The sequence below is a fragment of the Osmia bicornis genome, chromosome 15, assembly GCF_907164935.1.
Source record: "Osmia bicornis bicornis chromosome 15, iOsmBic2.1, whole genome shotgun sequence".
Classification (NCBI taxonomy): domain Eukaryota; kingdom Metazoa; phylum Arthropoda; class Insecta; order Hymenoptera; family Megachilidae; genus Osmia; species Osmia bicornis.
Window position 1 is genome coordinate 4,668,641 of NC_060230.1, and position 25,077 is coordinate 4,693,717.

General features: G+C 40.9%; 1 protein-coding gene across 6 annotated transcripts in view; it reads right to left on the bottom strand.

The window, feature by feature from the left end:
- Positions 1 to 195: 195 nt before the first annotated feature.
- Positions 196 to 25,077, bottom strand: part of LOC114875326 (papilin) — an 82,791-nt gene continuing 57,909 nt past the window's right edge. For 2 of the 6 annotated variants that reach the window (XM_029185478.2, XM_029185477.2), the window contains exons 3-39: positions 24,781 to 24,968; positions 23,145 to 23,205; positions 17,936 to 18,018; positions 17,319 to 17,469; positions 17,105 to 17,228; positions 16,865 to 16,945; positions 16,616 to 16,788; positions 16,410 to 16,545; positions 15,351 to 15,694; positions 15,077 to 15,256; positions 14,712 to 14,885; positions 14,452 to 14,634; positions 14,052 to 14,193; positions 13,858 to 13,973; positions 13,350 to 13,734; positions 12,967 to 13,188; positions 12,230 to 12,898; positions 11,818 to 12,166; positions 11,619 to 11,743; positions 11,329 to 11,538; positions 10,857 to 11,255; positions 10,421 to 10,777; positions 10,172 to 10,348; positions 9,868 to 10,047; positions 9,138 to 9,317; positions 7,484 to 7,699; positions 7,237 to 7,407; positions 6,743 to 7,156; positions 6,453 to 6,665; positions 6,112 to 6,279; positions 5,538 to 5,780; positions 5,132 to 5,454; positions 4,894 to 5,044; positions 4,128 to 4,637; positions 3,597 to 3,752; positions 3,417 to 3,530; positions 196 to 3,342 (exon numbers count right to left, since the gene is read on the bottom strand). In XM_029185478.2, the coding sequence (XP_029041311.2) occupies positions 3,140 to 3,342; positions 3,417 to 3,530; positions 3,597 to 3,752; positions 4,128 to 4,637; positions 4,894 to 5,044; positions 5,132 to 5,454; positions 5,538 to 5,780; positions 6,112 to 6,279; positions 6,453 to 6,665; positions 6,743 to 7,156; positions 7,237 to 7,407; positions 7,484 to 7,699; positions 9,138 to 9,317; positions 9,868 to 10,047; positions 10,172 to 10,348; positions 10,421 to 10,777; positions 10,857 to 11,255; positions 11,329 to 11,538; positions 11,619 to 11,743; positions 11,818 to 12,166; positions 12,230 to 12,898; positions 12,967 to 13,188; positions 13,350 to 13,734; positions 13,858 to 13,973; positions 14,052 to 14,193; positions 14,452 to 14,634; positions 14,712 to 14,885; positions 15,077 to 15,256; positions 15,351 to 15,694; positions 16,410 to 16,545; positions 16,616 to 16,788; positions 16,865 to 16,945; positions 17,105 to 17,228; positions 17,319 to 17,469; positions 17,936 to 18,018; positions 23,145 to 23,205; positions 24,781 to 24,968 (8,271 nt within the window). In that variant the 3' untranslated portion in view covers positions 196 to 3,139. Of the gene's footprint in view, positions 3,343 to 3,416; positions 3,531 to 3,596; positions 3,753 to 4,127; positions 4,638 to 4,893; positions 5,045 to 5,131; positions 5,455 to 5,537; positions 5,781 to 6,111; positions 6,280 to 6,452; positions 6,666 to 6,742; positions 7,157 to 7,236; positions 7,408 to 7,483; positions 7,700 to 8,165; positions 8,337 to 9,137; positions 9,318 to 9,867; positions 10,048 to 10,171; positions 10,349 to 10,420; positions 10,778 to 10,856; positions 11,256 to 11,328; positions 11,539 to 11,618; positions 11,744 to 11,817; positions 12,167 to 12,229; positions 12,899 to 12,966; positions 13,189 to 13,349; positions 13,735 to 13,857; positions 13,974 to 14,051; positions 14,194 to 14,451; positions 14,635 to 14,711; positions 14,886 to 15,076; positions 15,257 to 15,350; positions 15,695 to 16,409; positions 16,546 to 16,615; positions 16,789 to 16,864; positions 16,946 to 17,104; positions 17,229 to 17,318; positions 17,470 to 17,935; positions 18,019 to 23,144; positions 23,206 to 24,780; positions 24,969 to 25,077 lie in introns of all 6 variants that reach the window. The other 4 variants (XM_029185479.2, XM_029185480.2, XM_029185481.2 and 1 more) reach the window with 4 other exon arrangements.

Below are 25,077 nucleotides of genomic sequence, written 5' to 3' on the forward strand. Positions count from 1 at the left end.
TCTACTAGTTTATGAATAGAACTTAAAGGATAAAGGAAGTTTCCTATTGACTGTACGCGAGGTGTGTTCCATTTTCTCAAGTTTTACCCTACGGGAACCAAACAGCATCTGAAACTTTGATTCTAATTAAAATATTTAAACACTATACTTCAGATCATAGTAAATTAAAAAAAAAAAAGATTTCTGAAATAATAAAACCAGTTTAAACAATTTGCTAAATAAATAAAAAATTTAAGATTAAAACTTGTCGTTGTTAAAAATATTTTTCAATCGCAAGGAAGTTAAATTCTGCGCTACTTAATTAATTATTATACTTTTTTCTCTATCATGATCATCTAATTTCTACTACGTTCGTATAAAATATTTTTTTCACCGCAAAAATGGACCGATTCCCGGAAGGTGTTGGCTATTAATCGTCGAATCAACGATCACGACCATTTCTACGAACTTCTACCGAGTCTTTACAAGGAGTTTCGATATGGTACGTCGTAAACGAAACAGCACGTTAACAGTGTTAATTATATACATCTCTAGTGTAACGGTAAGCGATGGCGGGCCATTGTACAGACTTCAAATCACACGGTAGAAATATAAATTATTTACTATAGAATAGAGAGAATCTACTGAACTGACGTTCGTCGTGTACCTTGTTTCCCTTCCACTCTTTCTTTTAATCTTTACGCTGCGGAACTTGATTATACAATTATAATTATTTTAGAAACTTTTCTAAAATTTGAAAATGTAAAGGAAAGTTGAAAATGAACAAATCATTGTTCTTCTGAAATTGATATTTTCAAGAACAGTTGAAGAAACGAATTACGCAATGTAAAGATTAAACGATGGGATTACGATCGAATCGACTCGTTTCTACATTCGTAAACTATCCCAACTATTTTCTACAATCACTAGATATAGTCGTGTTAATTACTAAATAATCGTGTCGTGTCTAACTTGATCACGTCTAAGGGAGCACTGAGGAGAACGGTACATCTTTCCTTTCTTCTTTCTGCTTCGTCTTTTTCTTCGAATCGCACGATATTCCTCCGATTCGATTGAATACGTTAGAAAATATAGAGGATCCACGGACGTTCTACTTACAAAGTATCTTACTGAGAAATCTACATCGAATTTTTCATCCATTGATATGCACCTTGTTTAAAGCAGTACCGCGATTGTCACGATTCCCGAAATTTTTCGTCTAACTTTTCTAAGAGAAAAGAAGGAGTCTTTGTACGATGAACGAACGTAAAATAGACGAAATCGGAGGAATTCGTACACGTAATTTAGCGCAATTTTGTCTAAATCATTTTCACATTTATTTCTTTTATCTTGTCGTTTCTATTAAATTGTTCGATCGAACGTGTCGATAGAATTTCTTTGTTTGTTTCTCATTTTCTGCGCGTACACTACGTGATATTTACACTAACACAAGTACTTCTGTATGTAAATTGTTCTAGTTAGCACTCGTTTTCCTCGACGCTTTCGAAGGGCGTCTAATAAGGCACTGTCATTAACTGTGACTGAAACGATCAGACGAAAGAAGAATGTCTTTTTCCTACGGTTCCGTGGATTCTTTCCATCATTGAGTAAAACTTACGCTTACGGTATATGTATGTGTATGTTTATATGTATATATATATATATATAATTATAAATGCTTTTGGTACCTTTCCCTTCGGAATTCTGATACACTACCAGCTACTGACATTTCTTCGACGTTCGGAATTAAGAGGTCGTTTCTAAAGTCATATCTGTAATTAATACAAAATAATAGAAAAAATATTGTTCCAAGTTAGTGTATTGAACTCACCTTCCACTCCTTCGGTTCTACCACTGAACTTGTCAAATTAAGTATTATAAAATTGCTGATTGATTAAAAAGGAAGGATTGCTCCAAAGAATAATTAATGCAACGTTCACTCTTACTCCCGAACGTGTCCAAGGGTTCACGATAGATGATACAGTATACATATAGTAACAGTACGTAGTTAACATTACGATTAAAATGTTCAGGAACAAATATATAAATGCAACACGTTAATATGCCCATGTGATCGTACGATCATAAAAAGCAGAACTGCTCGAATACAGTGCTGCAAGTGATGCTGCGAAGGATGCAACAAAATATATTAAAAGCATATAACGCTGGAATTTATCCTGAAATTTTGTTCAAACGTTGCATCCTTGGAAGCTTCTACGATATGTCGTTCGATCATGTTGGAGAAGTGTAATTCGTGCTATGATAATACGTCCGAGTATCGATAAGGAATAAGTAGCAACGGTATCATCATTACAGAGTATATAAATGGCGTATTGCGTAATAAACTATTCATATTGTACAACGTAACGTGCGTATATGCTTCGTACAAATAGATACAAGTTTCCCTCGATCGTTCGCCTCTCTCCCTCTCTCATTAAAGAACAGATGAAATGCTTACCGAAAGCATCTTGTAAATGAGAAAACGCGAAATTCTGAAATTCACAGCGACTTGTTTGTTCCCCTGACCCGTCTGTCTCCCGAAACTCTTTTATATTCGATCATGATGTTAATTAATCAACAAATCTAATTATTTTTATATTGAAAGAATGATTACTGTGAGAATAATATTTGGCCTACCTGGTTATTAAATTCCAGAACGCAGTCGCCGAGTTGAAAGACGCGAGAAAAATGATGAACGTCGATGAAAAAAGGAAAAAGAACGAAGGGAAAAAGAAAAGCAGAAAGTATCGATCGAGTGTCTGTCGAGGTACACGCGATCGGGACGCTTCCTCTCGTCCCAGGACATTAATTAACCCGCCTAATATGGCTTCGACCGACTAGGATTCAGCGTCAGATCGTATATATACCGATGACGACTCGAAAGAAACGACGACGATAAATCAAGGAACCTCCTATTCATACATTTCATCGCGTACACCTCCATCTCGCTGTTGCTTAATATATTAAACGTATCTATGTAATTAGACGTTCTAAGGCTTTGGCAGTGAATTAACGTCACGATGATTGCGGTACACGTTCGCCAGTGTGATCGTCGTCGTTTCTTTCGCATTTAGTCGATGTTTCGTCCGATCGTAATTATAACTCGTCACGATTATCGCGGATCACTCTCGTTTGAGGCAACGAGGCGTTGATTTAGCGTTTAGACAAGCATTTTCATGATGTGCCTTCGCCTCCTTTTAGACGTGCTCAGGTGAGGACCTCTCGAAGGCAATTGGCCAGCCTCGGTACACGATCGACAACAGAATTTCGCGTAATATTTGTGCGTGCAATATCTGGCCTTCACGATCAGGTCGCACTTCGCGAAGAACGAGTTGTCCTGGCAATTGGGATGAATGAAGATACCTGGGAATGCGAAGAATACAAATTTAGAGAAGAATCGATAAAAGTTCCTTTAAAATGTTGCCAAAGAAACTTACCAGCAACTTGTATGTCCACTGAGGCAAAGGCTGATGAGTAATCGTTGTCCGCTTCGCAACGATATCTGCCAGAATCCTCTCGATTCGCGTCGGTGATTACCAGTCTATTCAAATCTGAACACAGAATTTAAAAGGATTCAACTTATTTTCATTCTTAATCAAAGAAATTATTTAACCTACCGGTAATCTGAATTCTATTGTTCGGATGAATCAAATCGTTATCCTTGAACCACGATACACGAGGAATCGGATAACCATCGACGTTGCAAGCGATGCTAACATCACTGCCTTCGGGGAACTGATTTTGTCCTATCGTTATGTTCGCGGTGACAGGTACTGCGAGAAAATGAATTAATTAAGACACCTATAAGTAACATTCAGGAAACTAAAAAATAAAATTGAAGAAGCAGTTAGCTATGATAAAAAGAAGCCCCATGAAACTTACCTTTATATCCACCTGTATAATTAATAGATTTTTCTCAATTTCACAAATTGATTAATACTCGTGCAAAGTAAGTTAGAAAAACAAGGCATGCAACAATATTCAAGCATTGGCAATCAAGAATGCAGATATGAAAAAAAAAAAAAGAAAAAGATCCAATTGCATCGTCGCTTAACATAGACAGCAAATATAATAAATAAAGACTTTATATCTATGTTTCGATGTTGCCATTGGATCATCGATATCCAAAATATCCTTTTTTTAATTACCTAAGAATCTGTGACCAGTGTCGAAACTGGTGGTTCTTTCGATAGGACTAACCGTGGGAATGTGAGTCGATCTGGATACAGGTGCATAGGTGAACTGGTATTCAGGAGTTTGAGTTCTGTTGGGTCTGTAAGGATACTGAGGTCTCTCTGGTTTCCTAGGGGGTTCGACTAGGTACTTCAAGTACTGCTCGTACTCGGGTCGGACATTGTAAACGGGACCGATTGCTTGCACCGTTATCGACCAAGATGCAGCTCTGCCGATCGCATTGAAAGCTTGACAGGTGTACACGCCTAGCGTCGACAGTGTGACCGAACGAATTAGCAAGGTGTAATCGGAATCCTGCTCGTAGATGTCCGAGGAGAGTGGCACCATGCGATCACCCCGCCACCAGGTGACGAACGGCCTTGGCCAACCCCATGCATAGCAATGAAGGGCTATGGGTGAGTTCATGGTGACCGTGAGCTGAGTGTTAGACTCCCCGATGATGGCAGCGGCTAGCTCTTGCGGTTCTACACAGGATGCAAGAGAACACAGCATGCAGAAGAGAGAAAGATTTTACACACCGTCACCGAGTTCACAGAAACGAGGAAGAAGTACAGTCTGTGCATTGCTATTTTAGATCGTTAGTTCAAACACGAAACTTAAACAAGACATTTCGTTTTTATAACTACTCATTTTCATTGCGATACAAAGAACATTCATGAAACACCAAACATTCGCAAGATAAGTCGACGTTTTTAAAATTGTTTAATAATCGATACGTACCTGTAACTACTAATTGGTATTCCGCTCTTACCGGTGGTCCTAAACCATTGTCAGCTGTACAGACGTAAGTTCCACCGTCGTATCTGTACAGATTGATGATCTGAAGGGAACCATCGAGCAGTATGCGACGTCTGTTCTCCGATGGTCCAATCTATGATTAACGTTCAATAACGAAAATTAAGAAAATATAATTTTCCTTAATTTTTTCCGACAATTTTCCTTCTCCGAATCCACTCACCAACGTCGTATCCTTTCTCCAGGTGATAGTCGGTTTCGGATTTCCATAAGCTATGCAGTGCAGAGTAACGTGTCCACCCTCTTGCGCGCTAACTTTCGGTTCTTCCGGTTGCTTGATCGCCGCTGGTTCCGCTCCAGCTGGAGGTGAAGTGACCCATGGCCTCGGCGAGGTAACAGGAACCTCTTCTGCTGCGGGTTCGAGACAGGAAGTGCCACAACCAATGTTGCAACACTTCATTTCTCCGCTGCAATCTGCATCTGTGATGCATTCCTGTTCGCATCTGGTGCTGTTCGACACCCTTGGACAGCGACCTGGTTTCGTAACTGTTGCGCAAACGATTGTATAACGAACAATACCATAGACGTAAATTATTCAAGTGTTGCGAAGAAACAGATTACACGGTTACCTGATCTACAGACGGCCTTGTATTCGGTGCCGTCTTTGGTAGCCGTCAAACTAATGGCGCATTTAGTGCCATCGGGACAAATTTGTGTCCTGCAAGGATCAACGCATCGACATCGTTCGCAATCCTGAGCATCCACGAAGGCTTCCTTGCCGTAAGGGCAACGAATTATGCTGCATTCCTCGCGAGCTTCCGCGCAAGGATCCTTCGTATCCTTTCCAGAGTCTACGTCGATCTCGTTGGTAGCTGTGATTGAACGATTTTCACGATTAAATCAACGACAGAAATGAATGAAAAAACAAAATAGAGAAAAACTGCAAAAAAAAGCGATATAATACACCTTCTTTACCAGCAAAATTTTAAAGCATGTAATCAATAATAATCAATATTAGCGACGAAAGGATAAGGATAGGAAAATAATATAAGAAGCCGAGTGAATATTCTCCATCTTTTTCGTATGCTCGCGAAAATATACATCACGAATCGAAGCTGACACGGTTTGATTTGCGAAAGGAAAAATAAAAAGGAGGGAAAAAAGATTGTTTGAATTTCTGGAGAACTCGTGTTCTCGACTTACTGCTAAAGCAAGTGGTAATGCAAGACTCGAATGTCTTGAATCGATTACGATTCCCACCGCATCCAGTGTAAATGAACGCTCTACAGGTTTGTTGTTCCTCGTCGAAGTAGAACCGCTTGGTAGAACCGGAAGTGCAAGACCCGATGTCGACCGGTTCTTTGCAAATCGCTGGATCATCATATCGTTCAAAACTCGTTATTTCTATCTCGTGTCAATACGAATTTCTCGAACATATACATTTACGAAGTATCTCAAATTTTCAACTGAATTATTTCGTAAGCATACAGCTTCATAATTTCCCGGCGAATGAAATATTACACGAGCGCGACGGTGGTACTTACACAAACTCGAAAGGCTGGTGTCGTTTCCAGGTGGCACAGGTTCCTCGTGATGAATGCAAATCGATACGCACTCGTTCATCGTGCTGAATCTGTTTGCATTGCCCTCGCAGCCACCGTATATAAATTCGCGACAGATGCGGCTGACCGGGTCGTAATAATATTTGTGGAAAGAGCCTCTGCAGTCGCCTGGATCCACTGGGAGGTTGCAAGTATCTGCAAAAAAGAAAAAAAAAATATTCAAAATGTTTCACGATACAAAAATTTCATAACTATATTCCTAATAATTTTACCTTTTCCTTGGAATCTTCCGCAAAGTCGTTCGCACTGTTCCTCCGTCTGGAATCTATTCGCGTTTCCATCGCAACCGCCATAAATGAACGCTTGACATGCTTGATTCTGTGCATCGTAATAATAAGCAGCGATATCGTTGTTGCAAGTGCCAGGATCAACAGGCGTGTAACAGATCGGACTTTTGGAGACGGCTTCGACAGAAGGAGCAACCGTGACGGTGACATTTGCGGCTTCCGTTCCACTCGGTCTTCTCTTGCACTTGCTTTCGCAGGATTCTTTGTCCTGGAAGCGGTTCTTGTTGCCCTGACAACCGCTGTACTCAAATTCGTAGCACGAGTCAGCTCGGTGGTCATAGTAATATTGTCTGACGATTCCGTTGCAAGGACCGATGACTTTCGGTAACGAACATGGATCTTGAGAAATAAAATAAATAAAAAATGTTAAAGCGACTTTAGTCGAAGCGAGGATAGTGTTAATTAATGAAAAGGCGAACCTTGTACATCTCCACACCGATATTCGCACTCCTCGTGAGAATTGAAATTGTTTCCATTGCTCTGGCAACCACCGTATCTAAACTGTTTGCAAACGCCTTCCCTACTGTCGTAGTACCATTTAATTTGGTCCTCGGAACAGGGACCGTGTTCATCCGGAAGGAAACAGAAGTCTAAAATATTATTCATTTTTTTTTTAATTTTCCTTCTTAAAATTCCAATTTCTCTGCAGCGTATTGAAAATAATACCTGGCCTAAATTCGATCTCCCTTGACGGCGTGGGAGTAGTAATCGTTGTTTGACACCTACTAAGACAATCCTGTTCGGTGACGAAATTGTTTTCGTTTCCACCGCAACCACCATAGTAGAATTGTCTACATTGTTGTTCGTAAGAGTCGTAGTACCATCGTTGGGTATAGTTGTGGCATTCTCCCAAAAGCGCGGGCAAGAGACACGTGTCTTGCTCTACGTTAAAATATAGATAATATTGAAACATAATCGCGATCGAGTATTAGACAATGAAAAATAAAAAATTCCTTAAATGTTAATCAATTGATAATATTCAATTTTTCTCTTTTAAATCAAAAATCAGAAACGCAAAACCAGTCATCAAAGTTTAATTATTCTACGACATTTATAGAATTTTTCATTTCCAATTGTCACGGATTTTCACAATAAAAGCAGAGAATAACATATAAGAATCAATTTTTAAACATTTCACGATTCACGTACACGAAAGAAAGTCTCTTAAGCGCATTCAAACAATTTAGCTGCAATTTACGAATACAAGGTGCAAATAGACAGAAAACATTTGCGTATCGTGCAGAAATTATTGTAAATAATCTTACATGATTCGACAGAGAAGGACGATCACGATCAGAAGAATAGATTGGAGAAAGTTTGATTGGCTATTGATTAGAGGAAGTCTTACCGATTTTAGCCGGGCAATCGGACTCGCATGCGTCCCTAGATTCGAAATTATTTTTATTTCCACCGCAACCGGTATAATAGAATGGCATGCATCGATTCTCCGACTGATCAAAGTACCATCGAGACTGCTTCTCCCCGCAGTTACCCTCGGCTCGAGGCAGCAAGCAACTATCTGTTAATCGCAGTGATTATTAAATCGTGCAAAGTTAAATTTTTTATATTCCAATGTCAATCATTCGCGGTTCCCTTAAAACTCAACAAATTTGAATTTATAATATATTACAGATTATATAATTATAAAATTAAAAAAAGATACAAGAACCGCAAAAGTTTGGCAATCATAGCTGCTATAAAGAAAATGTGTTCCAATTTCCTGAAAATATAAGCATTATGTTCTCCAACAATCGTGATGAAATCCCTTTTCAAAATAAAATCGACTGATTCAGTTAATTTCTATCGCTTTGAATGATTCACAATGTTATCAACGAGCATCGTTATCGATGTGATCGTTCGTCGAATACACCATAAAGGAAAAACCATGTTAAGAGTCCTTTTTCCCGTTCCAGATCGGACAAAAGCGACCGTTTTCATTCGAAAATTCCTCTGCTGTGATACATGAAAATCGAACCACCGATTCGTGTTTCGTGCAGTGGTGCATTTTGAACAGAAATGCTTCTACGTGCATAGAGCATTAGAAAGAGGCAACAAGCGTGCTCTCTTTATCAACGACAACAACGAGAAACAACAAAGAACCAGCACCAACGATAATTGTGCATTGTGCACCCTATACAACAACCAACACCAACGAGCTAGAAACGACCCCCTTCATTTTACGTTTCGCAAGTGACGCTGTTATTCATTCAGATGTAAAGCATAGAAGCTCGTTTTTCAACATTTCATTTTTTTGGATCGGAATTTGTTCCCCCTCTTTTTTTTACTGTTCTCTTTTTTTTGTTGCTGTTTTTACTGGTACCTTTAACAGAGCAGCGCTGCTCACAGGCAGCCAGCGTACGGAATCTATTGGCGTTGCCTTTACAACCACCGTAAACAAATTGTTTACACATCTGACGCTTGGCGTCATAAAACCAGCGCAACACCGTGCCCGAACATGGGCCGGGATCATTCTCCAAGGCGCACACGTCTGTCAGTTTTACTGGAAATATTTGCACGCATTACTGAACGGGTTATTTTGTATGAGAATTGATTGTTTTGAGTCGATGACGATGCTTGATGCCGATTAAGTGCAGTGGCGCGTGGTAATTGTACAAATTTATATTTCTATTCGATGAGGTAATATTTTGTTTTAAAAAAATCTGTCTCTTTCAATTATTCGATAATTAAAAAAAAAAAGTTTTTCTACAGACCTGTTCGCCCATTTGTTATTTCCCTATTTAATTATACCTCCCCCATTAATTCCAAACTAATCACCGTATTAGTTCATATATTATAATTAGGTGATCAACTACTTCTTTCATATTCAACGAAAACCGACTGAAAAAAAAATCATTCAAAAATGAAAAGATAAAATTAACAATCACAAAAAACTGCACACGTGGTGTGTTTCCTTCAAATTGGTTCACTACTAACGATAATCTGTAACACGTTCAAATATGTGTATTGATGGGAAAGATAATTCAAGCAGTAAACGAGCATGATACGTGCGTGTCTCGAATAAAAATGAGAATCATGTTGATTGGACATACCTCGTCGTCTTCCTGGTTGCAGACACTGTTGATGACAAGCGATTTCTGTGGCGAAGTTGTTGTCGTTCGCTTTGCAACCACCGTACCTGAGTTGTTCGCAGGCCTGGCTTTCAGCGTTGAAGAACCACCTGGTGAAGTTACCTTGACAGGGGCCTGGTTCTTTTGGTTGCTCGCATGGGTCTAGGGTGAATATATTACCTCTGCGTTACTTGGCAAATTTTAACAAAGTTGGGAGAATATGGAAATGTTTATTTTGGAACATTGGAAAAAAATGATAGGGAAATTAAAAAGATTAACAACCCACCTAAATCTTCAGGTACAACGCAAAGTTCTTCGCACTCTTCTCTAGTCTTGAATTTATTCGCATTGCCAAGACAGCCACCATAAACAAACTGTCCACATTGTTTCCTACCAGCATCATAGTACCAAGTAGGGAAGTATCCTTCGCAGGGACCAGTGATCTTCGGCAGGAAGCAAGCATCTACGCAGCACAGTTAAAAATCTTTAGAAAGAAGCACAGGATCGAAAGGATCGCCGTTTACGACACGTTTACCTTTTCCTTTTGGTTGCACGCACACTTCCTTGCACTCTTCTTGCGTCTTGAATCGGTTATCGTTACCTTCGCAGCCGCCATACCAGAATCGCGAACAACCACCGTACTCGGTGTCGAAGTACCATTTGATGGTGAAGTCTCTGCAAGATCCTCGGTCCCTCTCCAGGGCGCAAGCAGCTCCGGGAGTCGATGGAACAGTGAGACAGCCCTCGAAGTTCTCTCCCTGTGCTTCTTCCGCTCCATCGGGGCAGCATCCGTATTTGGAGGCGTCGCAAGTGCAGCCAGCAAAGTTTGACCCTTTGGCTGGAGTTCTGCCGTCGGAACAACACCCGAACTCTGTGTTCTCGCAGCCGCAACCTGTTAAAAATGAGAAGAGAATTTTTTTCTTTAAATGGCAACTAGCATTTCCAGACGGAAAGAGTTCGAGATCAGATACCTTGTCCGTGAGGTCCTTTGGCAATGGTAACGCCATCGGGGCAACAGCCAAACTGATAAGTGTAACACGGACAACCCTCGTAATTCGGTCCAGTGGCCGGGGTGAAACGATTCGGGCAACAGCCGTGAGGGGTGTACTTGCATCCGCACCCTTCGTTATTCGGTCCACGTGCCGCTGTGGTGTTATCAGGACAGCATCCGAATCTCGTGTATTGGCAACCGCAACCGTAGAAGTTTGGACCTCGCGCTGGTAGTATGTTATCTGGACAGCATTTGTACGGTGTCGAGAGACAGCAACCCTCTCTGTTCGGCCCGTGGGCGGGGGTGAGCCCGTCCTCGCAACATCCATAGGTGGTGTTCTCGCACGGCATGCGGCAGCCGTAATTATCGGGACCGAGAGCTGTATAATTTTAAATATGTCGAATATTTTTAATTATTTATATGACTTTGAACTACTCAAAATTTGTACAAACCTGGTGAAACGCCGTCGGGACAGCAGCCGAAGTACGATATGGTACAATTCTCTGTATTGATAACTCCGCATCCTTCGAAGTTAATCCCAGTCGCTGTAGATACGCTGTCTGGACAACATCCATAGGTAGTGTTCGCGCAATCCTCCTGTACAGTGGTTGTTTCGTATTCCTCAGTGACAGGCGACACGGAAGTAACCTCCTCCTCGCAACCTGCAATTCATTCGTTATTCCACGTATTCTGAAAAATCAGAAAATATGATAAAACACGATCCCAAGTAAATTCAATGCACCTTCCCCATCCGGTCCGGGAGCTGGTTTGATTCCATCCGGACAGCAACCGAATTCAGTGACGTTGCAACATCCCAAATTATCCATTCCACTGGCTGGTGTCTCGCTATCGGGACAGCATCCGAACCTGAAGCATACAAAAAAAAATTTTCGCCAAAAATTCTCAAAACTTTCAGCTCGTCTTCGGATCGAACAACTAACTCTGTCTGATTGCACGGTTTCTTGCATCCTTCGAAGTCGTTGCCTTCAGCAGGAGTGATTTCATCTGGACAGCAACCGAACAGGGTTTCTTCGCAATGAGATTCGGGACATCCTTGGTTCTCCGGACCTGTGGCTGGTGATACACCATCGGGACAGCAACCGAATTTGGTCTCGTTACAAGTGTGCGGCGTGGGACAGCCTTGACCGAACGGACCCGTTGCAGCAGTGATTCCATCGTAACAGCAACCGAAGGGTGAACTCTTGCACGTCTTCTTCTTTTTCGGTATCTTGCACACGCGGTGCTTGCGGGTGGTCTCTTCTGGCCCGATTGTTGTCCAGATCTCGGATACTGAAGAAACAAAATAATAATGTAGATTCCATGAATCTTGCAATAATCTTTTCAACAACTTACTGTGCGTTTTCTCAGTCATTTCACTCTCTTCCTCTTCAGTCACCGGGGTCAGTCCAGAAACGGTTGTTTCCGTAGTTCCAGACACTGTAGTTTCACCACTTTCCGTGGTTTCTCCAGACTCGGTAGTTTCTCCGGATTCCGTAGTTTCTCCAGAAACTGTTGATCCTTCCGACGTGATTTCAACCGACTCGGTAGTCATTCCAGATTCTGTAGTCATTCCGGATTCTGTTGTCATTCCAGATTCAGTAGTCTCTCCGGATTCCGTAGTTTCTCCAGAAACAGTTGATCCTTCCGACGTGATTTCAACTGACTCGGTTGTCATTCCAGATTCCGTAGTCATTCCAGACTCTGTGGTCATTCCAGATTCTGTTGTCATTCCAGATTCTGTAGTCATTTCAAACTCTGTAGTCATTCCAGATTCGGTAGTTTCAGTGAGGGCAGATTCGGTGGTTTCGGTCGTTGCTCCAGATTCCGTAGTTTCTGTTGCTTCAGATTCCGTCGTAGCCCCGGATTCTGTCGTTGCTCCAGATTCCGTAGATTCTTCGGTGGCCGATACTTCCGTGGACACTGATAGTTCTGTGGGTCCTGATTCGGTAGTGCCTTCAGTGGCGCCCGATTCTGTGGTTCCTTCTACGGTAGATGACTCGAGCATGGTCATGGTCGATGCTTCTGTTGTAATTACTCATTAATATTCCTATTTGTCAACAAGAGAAATTATGAATTTTAATTGGACTCACCAGATTCTTGAGTAACAGTGCTCTCAGTTTCCGAGGAGGAGGTGGTTGGACCAGATTCCGTAGACTCTGTCGGACCAGTCACTTCCGTTTCTGTCGATTCTGTCACTGATGAAACCGTACTACCCCCTGTGGCTTCACTTTCAGAGGAAACTGTAGATTCTGGCGATTCGGAAGTCAAGTCACTCGAGTCCGTAACATCAGCTTCGGTTGTCATATCCGTTTCTGAAGCAAACAATCAATTTTCTCAAACTAAATAATAGAATCAAAGTTTTCTAATTCTTAATAATTTGAAAATCCCCTCGGTGCAATTTTTATTTTATATTATTCTAGAATATATCCTTCGACCCTCTCGAGTTACATTTCAATAAAAAATGAAAACTCACCGCCGGAAGGGAGGGTTTCCTCGGTCGCCGTTTCGGCTGTCGATTTATCCGTAAAATCTGTAGTCGATCCCTCGTCGGTTTCTTCGGTGACCTCGGATTCCGTGATTCCAGATACGGTGCTGATCTCACCCTCCTCCGTCGTTTCATCGGTTCCGCTACCTTCGAGGGTGGTCTCGAATTCCGACGAGTACGTTCCAGTGAGGAAATCGGTGAAATCCACGCCACTTCCTTCGCCGCTTCCCGTCTCTCCGGGAGATATGTCGCCTCTAGTTTTACCAGCATCGCCAAGCATAATATCGTATATGTCGCTTGCAGTGGAAGAGCCGGTATCTGGTGAACTCAAGGGAGTTGCTTCCGTCAGGTCAGATGCGTCACTGGATTTATCCTGTTGAAAGGATAGAATCCTCTTGAATAAACATGTAACCGCTATTTCTTGAGAATCAGTCATTTTACAAAGTATCGTATCTCTTGAAATAATAATTTTATTTAAAAAAATATTTTCATTTACACTAGCTGCAAAGGTGGAAGAAACCGTCACGAAGTCTTCGTCTTCGTACACTTCGCACTCTTCATCCTCATCGGTGAGGTCTTTGATTTTATCCGGTTGTACTGGTATCATCTCGTCTAAAAATACAAATTAAGCGCTGATTTCTAAACGATTCGTGGTGTTCGATCAAATTTTCATTTACTCAAGATCGTCACCTTCTTCGCACGGTTGATCGTTGCAATTTTCCGTGGCGAACATGATCGTGCTGACATCGCAGGCAGATGTCGAGACCGTCACGTTGTCCTTCATGCAAATCACCTTGCGGCTCATAGTGCCGCTGCCGCACGGTTTCGAGCACTGCAACATGGTAAGGTGATTAATGGAAGAAATTTGAGGCGGACGCTTCTTGCTAGGCTCGTTGCAAAGCCGTCGAAGATATTGAATTTCTTCGACGACCGAGGGAACTCGCGAACATCTCGCCGGAGAGATTCTCTTACAGCTAGTGTTAAAAAAATTTTACAAGAGAAGCACTTGAATTATTCTATGCAAACCTGGTGCCTCGCGATCGAACACATAAAATTAATTAATTTTACAGATTATTCGAAAAATAATTACCTTGCTCCACGGACCAGCGAACCATTCGCCTTTGCACTCTTCCTCGGCGGTACAGTTCTTCGTGTCATTGAATTTCTTGCTCGCGTCACACTTTTCTTCCGATACTTTCTTCACCGTTTCATCGTCGAACGTTCCGCAAAACACTTTGCGCGTCTGCACGCCGGATCCACATTTGGCTGAGCACTGTAACAAAGAAATGATCGTTCATTTCCTGAAATGTTCGAAGCCAACGAAAATTAGAAATATGTAATTAAACTAACTTCGCTCCATTGAGAGGTGAACCACAAGAATTCGCATTCCTTGGTGCTCTCGCATTCTCGGCTCAATTCTGGCTTCTTTTTCGCGTCACACTTTTCGTCCGGATAAACGGTACCATCTTTAGTGGCGCAGTGGGTCGTCCTTGTCTCTTGCGTCAGTCCACATTTATCGTCGCACTGTTTAAAATCGAACGAATACAAAAATATAGGACACTTTTTGTATAAACTTTCACAGCTGTTTGTAGGCAAAAGTAAAAAGTTGAAGTGCCTCCGTAAAATAAAAAGTTGAACCTTAAAACCTTAAGTGGTTAAATCAGAGCAGTGCGTTAAAGTTTGCATGAAGTTGCAAGAAAAAATTGCGAGCTTACTCCACTCCAGTCCGAAGTGACCCAGTCGAGGCCGGCGCAAGGTCTCAATTCGCAAGGTTTCTCACGTTTTGGAACCTCTCCTTCGCAAGTCGAGTCCTCTAGTATTTGAATCTTTCCATCTACCTTCGTGTAGCAGGTAACTCTCCTGATTTGCTTGCCAAGACCGCACAAATGATCGCACTATCGAATAATGTAACAGATATTTTACAAAAACGCAAGCTGTGAAATGTAAATTGATCGATGACCTAATTTCGAATAGAAAAATCAATTATACCGGTTTCCACGGTCCCACGTGAAACTGAGGGCACGGCACGTCCTTGTTACACTCCTGACTAGTCGGCCCTTTTGGTCCCACCTTCTCCAGACACTGACTATCGTCTACCACCGTAGGGATTCCACCAGAGATGACCTGCTCGCATTTGATCTCCCTGGTCTGTTCACCTCCTTCCCCGCAGTGCTTGCTACAAGGACCCCATTCGCCCTCCACCCACACAGGTGGACAAGGGTCCGTGTTACAAGCCTGAGTGTCGTCCGGTTCCATCTGTGGATCACAGAGGCTCTCATCCACCGGTTGATTGTCCCTTCTTCTCACGCAGGCTACGCGTCTCGATTGATAACCTTTAACAAATTATTTCAAACTAAATATTCCATCAAAAGAATATTTTCTTCGTATATTGAGCAAGGCGGGAATTTTTGCTGTAAAAGAATATTCGTTGAAATATGCTAGTTGTTGAGAAAATATTTTTATTCTTATTTTGTTGGAAAATGTTTTGTTTAATAAAGGTCCCTGCAAAAAATAGACTACAATTACTGGTCTTCGAACATTAAGTACAGTCGTTACTTGTAGTAACATATTACTGGTCATATATAAAGTAGAAAATAACAGAGTCTGTTCTACCGAAAGGGTTAAACGGAACATAAGTCAGGCAGGTGAACAGTTTCTCGCAATTAACCAAGTCCAGAGACTTAAATTTATGACAGAAGTTACACTCGTGGTTTGATATTTAATTTTCTAATTTTCGAAATGAATTTTCTTCTTGTATGGAGTATGAGAAGCGTAGAAGTTTATAAAGAGATCAGATAATAATTAACAAGCCTTCGAATTTAATACAATCCACTTATCGATCCGATAATTGAACACGCGATGGACAGAGAATGATCCGTTCGGCGTACGCTGAATGGGAAGCATATTAATTAATAAACGTTCGTCGAATCTAGAGGCATCGATCGTTCGCAAATTGCCCTATCAAATTTGGAACGCGATACAGCTCGTTCGATTATTAATTACATTCGCCCTCGGTTTAGGCAACGTGATTAATTTTCGAAATATTACCTCCTCCGCAAGACGAACTGCAGCTGGAAAATTCATCGGTTATCCATGTGTAGCTGTCAGCGTCAGTTTGTTGAGAAATTCTTTTTGGTATACTGTATTCGTATTGCACTCCAACGTTATGATCTTGGTATAATAACTATTTGAAAATAAACATATTTTAATTACAAGGTATTGTAATTTGTTAATTAAAAGCCCGTATTACGTACCACCACGTAAATTGGCTCGCTTGTCGGTCCCAAGGCGGTAATGGTGTCTGGTGCCGAGAAACCTTGAGGATCTCTTGAATAATGGCATATGGTCCCAGCGAACTTCAAGCTACGCGGAAAATCTATTCTCCAGTTTCCGTTCAGATAGTAATAACCCGAGGTATTTCTAATCGCTGTGAATATAAAACACTTTATTATCCCGTTAACGATAAATCATCTCTAATTTCTGTATCTCCGTGATTCACTAACCCAAATAATTGTTCGATGGTTCTATCTCCTTTACCACGATGTTCGTAGCTCCCTCGGGAATCAAGATGATATCAATGTATCCTAAGAAAAATTTTATGAAAAAGATAATGATAGATGAAATACTCAGAAATTAATTTCTTCGATTTTTATACACTCGAATCAGAGATCGAATTGTCATGATAATTTCTGCCAAGTTATATTATATTAATTTTCTAATTAAATAGGAAATTGATGATCTACCTGCTTGCAGATCATCGGTATCGAATAAACCGGAAACGGTATTGCAATTGGACCCGTCCCCGCCACATTCTCTGCAAGCATCCTCCCTCACATCGCTTCCCAACATCATATCGCACCCGACATGCTAATTAAACAACAAAAAATAATTACAGATTTTATTTCGAATTTCTCCTATAATTCCCTTCTTCGACGAATCTTAATTTCTTCAACTCACCATACACTTCCCTCCGACGCAGACGTCGTTCTTCTCTGATTCGCATGGTGTCCCATCGACCACCATCAACTTATGCCTGTAGAAGAAACGCTCGCCACGGGGCATGCAATTCAATTCGCACTTGTTCGGCCCACCGGTGTAGGGGATCCAACTGCGAACGATTTCGTCCGATTAGTTTCACCATTGAAACCACAGTGATCTCGTGATCGTCAATCTCATGGGGTAACAATTACTTTTGATGGAATTTCGAGGAATGGATTCTTAGGGGTTTCTTGGGAAACACTATCGTCTGCAATGTTCCTGACATTGCTTTAGGAAAAAGTAATTTATTTCACTCTCTTCTTTCTCATTATGGAGTACGTACGTAATTATCTCTAAAATTGTTTGTTTTCGAAAAAGAATTATGGACACGATTGTACAATTTTGAACTAGACGAATTTTAACTTGGAGCGGCCATTAGTGATTCCTAAAAGGATCACGAGCCATCCGTTAGCCATGACGTCGACGATAAATCGCATTCACCATTGGAATTCCACCGGGACACGTCATGATACAATTTCCATCACGATGGCTCGATGGAACGCGACATAGGGATGTTTTTCGTATCGGATACTCACTCGTAGTACACTCCTTCGAATGGAACGCTGTTAAAATCGGCGCATTGCTCTGCTCGGAAGTCCTTCGACTCTCCTGGACATTCCTGGACAAAGGGACGCGATATTAAAAATGGTTTCTAAAATTCATTTATCAACATATGTAGATAGTTGATTTAAGCAGGAAATTTTCAAGTAATGAATTTAATACTCGTTTCTCTCTGAAAAGAAAATAAAGCGAAATGAAAAGGTCTGTGAAAATCCGTTTGGTAAGTCGATGGTCGTGGAAAGAAACCCCGTCGTCGTAACTGGAGCATGGTGGTTGACGATAATTACTGGGTCGCAAGTGAACTTCAGGGGAAGAGGGAAAAAAACTGAGATGCGAAAGTACTCGAAAAAGCTTGCGGTCCCGGTTATGAGTGGCCCGTGTGTCGTGCGTTCACGAGCTTTCTGCTCCCTTTTGCACGCACCACTGCATTTCGCCCTATACGGATGGAAATAAATTCTGATCGCAACATAGACCTGTCCTCCGAAGAAATATAAACGTGTCAGATCACGACACGTAATGGGAAGGAGGGTGAAATTGGGATACATAAATGTATGGATTTAACAGATTACACTTGCGAACAATTTATTTCACTAAAACAAAATTCTTCTTAGTAATTAAAATCAATCAATTTAGCGTATAAAATGAAACATTTCTGAGTGAAATCATAAGTAAAGAAAAGGTGTCTCTGGTGTTCAATGAAATCTCTCCCTAGCCATCGTCGAAGACAAACGTGCAACAAGATTTCCCTCTTATCGATCCGGCAAATCAAACAAGCAAACACCATTTCGATGACCCTCGACATCGCACCCTTGGATCAAACGAGACACGAGTTTCAGGAATGATCTTGGACACCCTGCTGTTGGGCTGGTCGCGAAATTAGATTGAAGGAGGGGAGGATTAACGAACGGGAGGGGTGGCTTTCAGGGGAGCCAGGATGCTCAGGTAATGTCGATAAATCTGGTCAAGTGAAAAAGGAAGAAAAAATATACCAGGAGGTCCGGTACACCTCACACGAGGATTTATGATACTGTGCGGTGTGGTAATACCGGTGATTGGGGAGGGTGAACGGAAATGGACGCTGCTCGGTGACCGCAAAAGGAAAAAGAAAAAAGAATTTCGAACGCGAAACCTGCGTTCTTGAAACGATGCCAGAGGTTTGGTGACCCCGTTGATTTATGGTGGACCACTTTTTTATCGGGTCGCGATCGACCTTGACGCTTACTCGATTCGACGGGTCACGGAGCCACCATTTTGGGGTCACGAGAAGGTGTTCATAAGTCGTACAGAATCATTTGTATTTATAAAATTTCCTTCTGAATACAGCAGAAACAAATACGCGACCCTAATAGTTTCACCATTAGAACCAACTCAATTTCACGCCTTCTTTTCCATGTGATTTATACGTCCGTATACAATAAATTACAAGCAATTTCTCAGTAATTTTTCCTCCGCCCGCGGACCATGATGCTAAAAAACAAAACAGCAATATCTCACGTTTCAGACAGACAAGCATATGCGTGACATCGTCTATCTGTTTCAATCTCTTCTGCACCACTTGTCTTTCCCAGGTGTCGTTCAACCCCCAAACATCAAACATCCTCCAGGGAGGAAGAGACATAGCCTTAAAAAATGTTTCCTCCAGATCATTTTTCTTCTTCACTATTAACTTCCTGTATTATTGTATCGTTAACCATTGCTGAGAATGAGAGTAATTTCTGTTAATTTCGCCCTTAACTTAAAATTTCCTTTGATTATCGCGAGAAACCTTCAGAAATAAATAAACAGAAGATAAGAAAGAATCTGGATGGAAGAGAGGGTCGGTTTCATAAATCCGTCTGCAGTTTCCGCAATTACAGTGACTCGCAATTAAAGGGTAGCCTCGTTAAAGAAATCCATCTTCTTCAATTCCTTTCCGGTCCCATTTATTCCCTCGTCTCCTGGTTCACCGGTCTTGGGTTTCGTTCTTCCAAGTCCCCGGAGAGTTTTCGTCGTTCGATAATCTTTGTTTAGCCGGCGGGCATTGTTACTAATTACGAAATGTTTCGCGGCCTCGGACAAAGGGAGGAGAACAATGAGCGGTGTTCGAGAGAATTTTTGCGGTGGTAAGCAATTCGTAGTGGGAAACTTTACTCGGTTGTTCAACCCTGAGAAATGATACAAAGAATGAATCGCCTGTTTCTTCTGGAAAAAGAAACTTCTAAACGATGAATAATTGAATGATGCACAGGTATTAAAAAAGAAATTGTTTGAAGTAAATCGATAAAGAGGAGAAATATTTGCTTGCAGTTTAAAGTTGATTATCTCCGGTGAACAAGATGAATCAACTATCAATAGCCGTAGGCTAAGGGTGCATAACAGGAGCGTGGCTTGCGGCTAGTTTCATTTAGTACGTCGCTTTTATACTTTGCGAGTGGGTGCTGCATAATGGCTGGTCGTTTATAAATTTTACCATCTCCGACGTTGCAGCAGGTCGGTATCGTGTGATCCAATTTCGAAATGATAATATCAATCTTATTTAAAATATAATTGGAGATTAATTATACAATTTATAAAAAAACTCATACGTTTTTCGAATAAAAGAAGATATCTCGGAAACGTGTCGAGATCTATGCAACTGTTACATCGAAATGATTCAGCGGGAAAGTGATTCAAAGAGCGGTGAGTTTCAGGATACGATGGAAATATTTTTATACCATCTACGTGACTTTCGGAAATACGTTTCCACCGGATGGAAACGCGTGGTTAAACAAGTGGCTCTCTGTGGAGGCAGGATTGAAGCTTCGTGGCTAGAGAAAATTGAATTAAAGCCGAGAGGATCGATGGTTCGATTGACCGAGCTGCTGTTCGCGAAAATTGATACGAGAGGGGAAAGAAGAAAAAAAAATATCCCGTTGATCGTGCGCTTCTAAAAAGATTAATTTTAACGTTGTACGAGACCCTTGTTCGAACTCTCGCGCAATTTTGTAAAGTTTCCTACGCTCGTTGCAGGGAGTGTAAAAAAGAAGAAAAAGTTAGGTTCGTTGTTTGTGCCGTGGCATCACTTCAACTGCTAACGATACATTTCGATATATTGAAGTTTGTTATTTCTGTTCGATTGTTCGAGAGGATACACGTAATCGCGAACTTCAATAACTGAATAAAATTGAAGGCAAGTTGAGGTACCTGTTGATTTAACGCTACTCGATAACAATAGGTACTTAGAAATTTGTAATTAAAAATTGTATCGATGAAAACGAGAGAAAAATCATTATTCTATATCTTTATATTTATCATTATTTCAGTCGCAATGAGTAAATTTCGTAATTCAAATGAATTAACTTTCAACTCTTGCCTTAATCATCTAATTTATGCTGCTATAGTCTTAAAAAGCAATTAAATTATTCAAATGGCCGGTCTCTAATTAAACCTTCTGAGAACTGGTATAAAGTGAATTCTGTCTCGCTTTGAAAACCCACTACTTAGCGTGTGGCATAATAATAGAAAAGAAGAACGTGGAGGTAACACAATTTCAGGACGTCCTTAAGTCGCACAGAATACTCCCAGAAAATTTGCCTTGCAATTATTATTTTCCAAAAAAATTTGTCACGGATGATCCTGGAAAGGGTTGAAACACCTCCGGCATGTCCGCCGTAGCAAATCCTTTATTTCTCGAAGCAGAACACCTCGCTTAACGACCAGGATCACGATTACGCGGTCGTATATCAAACGTTCCTTAAAAACAAAAAATTGTCGAATTCTGGTTCTGATGACCACGGTCCAACGAGGACCAGCTATGCGTCCAGCGTGTTTACGATTGTCCTCTCGAAATCCTGCGGTGGTTTCAACCCGAACGACGTCCTTGAGTAGGATTTACCGGTGGTCCGCAAGAGGAGATCTTTACCACGGTTGTAAAACTTTTAATCCTTTCGACTGGATGTCCAGACGAACCTGTACTGTTTTCGTTAGCGGTCGATGAACGTCGCGTTGCATCGTTTAGTTTACTAAACTTCGTTCTTTACGAGCTTTGTTGGGTACCGCGAGGCTGTTATTCCTTTGTAAACGTGGAATTCCTTAACCAGTCTCTTCGCGTAATCGCAACGTACCGGTAGAATTAATCCTTACTCGAGACGGGTCAATCGAGTGAGAAGGAACATCATCGAGTCTCATGGTTACCTGTACCTGTACATGGTACCGTGATTTTACGGCGTCCTGGTGACCTCGTATACCCTAACCAGATGGGACGATGGTCCGGGCACGGTTCCAGGAACCGGTTGCTTGTCAGGGACCGTTTAACCCTTTGTTTCGCTTGATTATTAATCGACGATTCTATTTTATTCGCACTCCTTGATAATAATACCGGATTAGATTGACGATTGTTGGAAAAAGTGTCATTAAAAAGAATATTAAACCTTGAATAGCAAAGATCACGAGTATTCCTAGAGATTCTTTTCAAGGATTCCACAATTTATCAAATGGATTTTTAACAAAGAACTCAAGGTCTGTATATGAAATTTGGCAACGGTACCAGTTCGTTTCATAAAATTTAAGTACAATCGACAGGAAGGTTGAATGAAAAATTTCCTTCGATATTGGTCGGAAAATAAATTTTCTATAAAGAAAAGTAAATAAGAAATAACTTTTCCAACGAACGTCAGCGGAGCCGTTTAAACTACTATTTTCCTGAAAGAATAATTGGACGTTAGTGTTCGTGGAGAGTGTACGGCATAATCGATCACCGGATCAATTTGTCAAAAGCAAGTGAGCAGCGCGCGAAAAAGAAGAAGGTTTGATTAAGCGGTTTTAAATGAAACTTCGACGTGGTCCGTGGCACGTGTGTCGAGGCGTTAGGAATAACGTCGGATCGATCGAGCCTCGAAAAGGAGATTCACGATCGAGAGACAAAAGTTCTTTTCACTGGGCCACACGTGAACGCGGCAGATAGTCGTCGAATGCCTCGCGGTTCAAAGTTCAACCGGGCTGCGGCTGGCATTTAACGAACCGAATTAAATAATCCTATAAATCATTATGTTGAACAACGTCGAACCGATCCATGAGAAATTGACCGACATATTTCAAAGGTTAGAGACAGCGGCGTATTCGTGCCGGTTATTTTCTGATAAGAATCGAAGGATCTCTTTATTTATTCATAACATAGAAGAATAATATAGTTTAGAATTAATTTTTTTAATTAGAATATCAACTTACCTGGATATTACAGGAGAAGAAACGTCTTGTTGAACCTGTACACCTGCTGTACCCACTGTCACTGTAACAAAAGATTTTTATAATTGTAAATTTGATTTTTTCAGAATAGTAAATGAAGTAATGTGGCCTAAAAATAATGAAAAATCGCAAACAAAATTGATGTACGCTTATTTGAAAATGAAAAGTTTACAAGGAAAGGTATCCCCTTGATTTCAAATCAACACGTTTCTTCTTAATTGATTTCAATCTCGATTATGTGACCGAGATCCAGTAATCGTACACGGAAACGGTGTGGTTCGTATCTGTAATCGGGAATTCACAGTCCGTTGAATAGCACGTCGTTCGTTAACGAGCTTCTTTCGAGGAAACTCGAACGAAACGCCAACCGACGAATTTTCTTACCCTTTAAAGTCTAAAGCATCAACTAAAAGAAAAAAAGAAAAACTAAGGAAAATGTGATTTGCTTGTGGAAATTCTAAATAATACCCAAACTCCTTGGGAAACTTTTCACGTAGAAATCAGTCGAACGATTGAAATCAATTATTCTTGTTGAAAAAATTGAAAAAGATTCACTGATACTGTTGAATATTAATACCTTTTGCATAATTCTTCTGCAGTTGAAATAAACTTTTTAATATTAATTAGCAGATAAACACAAACAGACGACAGTGGAGAATGGTAGATTTGAAATTTCAGAGAGGCAGAGAACGCTGCCCCAGGGTAATGGAAAATTAATTTTTCATTTCGTTATTTTCCCACGAAGATGGGTTTACTTAAATTCAATCTCATCCCGTCGACACCGTCACGCTTCGACGATTTTCTTGCAGAATTTTTTTCACGAAATTTCCAGCAGGAATCGTGGTAAATCGGTGTTATCTGGAAGAGCCGGGAGAATCGAGATTAATCGCGACTACTTGTGAGCTTCTCCTATCTCTAGGAATTTCTCTCGTTCACAGAATGGAACAAGAAGTTTCAAGATCTCTCCTGAATGCTGATCATCCTAAAGATCTTATAGAATGGACAAATTATGCATTAATCAAAAAATATTCTACAGTAAATCATATTTCTATAAATACTTATAGAAATTCTTTCATTCTTCTATTCTCACGAGTTCACGAAATATCTTTACGATTTTCGATCTTTGAGAACTGCTTTCACAAAGCCATTACGTAAAACTGGAAAGTAGGAAAATCGGTCGGTGATCAGAGGGGAGAAAATCTGGGCATCGCGCGAGATCGAGAGTGAACAGGTCACTAATAACACGTTCGACGGAACGAGAAAGTTGGCTAATCGTAATGTAAGAGCACTTAACGCGTGGAATAACTTAATGGCATCGAAAGGATCGTGTCGTAGGTCAGGCATGATCGCAGCACGCTTACTATTCTAATATACGATCCGAACGCGCGACTTCCGCGCTTAGCCTTTCCAAATGAAGCACTTTTGCGTGCCGTGTAATTTCTAATTGTAATTTCAACAAGCGTGTTATTACATTCGTTTCCAGAGCTGATAGATGAGAAATTTAACTCTAGATACGTTACTTTTAAATAATTCTATTATCTTTTCAACGCTTAAACTTCTTCAGTCACTAATGAAAGCCCTCCCCTCATTAAATAATGTAATCGATAATTAAACTTACTCTACGTCGAGACACTGCCTGGTTTGATGAGCGACACCACCCCCGCAGGATCTGGAACAAGAGCTGGGCGACGACCATGGTCCCCACGTTCCTCGTTCAGGCTCGTCCGTGTCCAGCACGAAACTGCTGGGCAGATAACTTTCTCCATGTTGTCGACGATGTCTTTCGTGTCTCAATTTTATATGATGCTATAAAAAGAAAGGTCACACTCTTTATCATTGTTTCTCAACAATTTTTGATAGAATAGATCAACGCAGGGTAGCTCGAGTATCAGGGTCGCAAAGAAACGTGGGAACG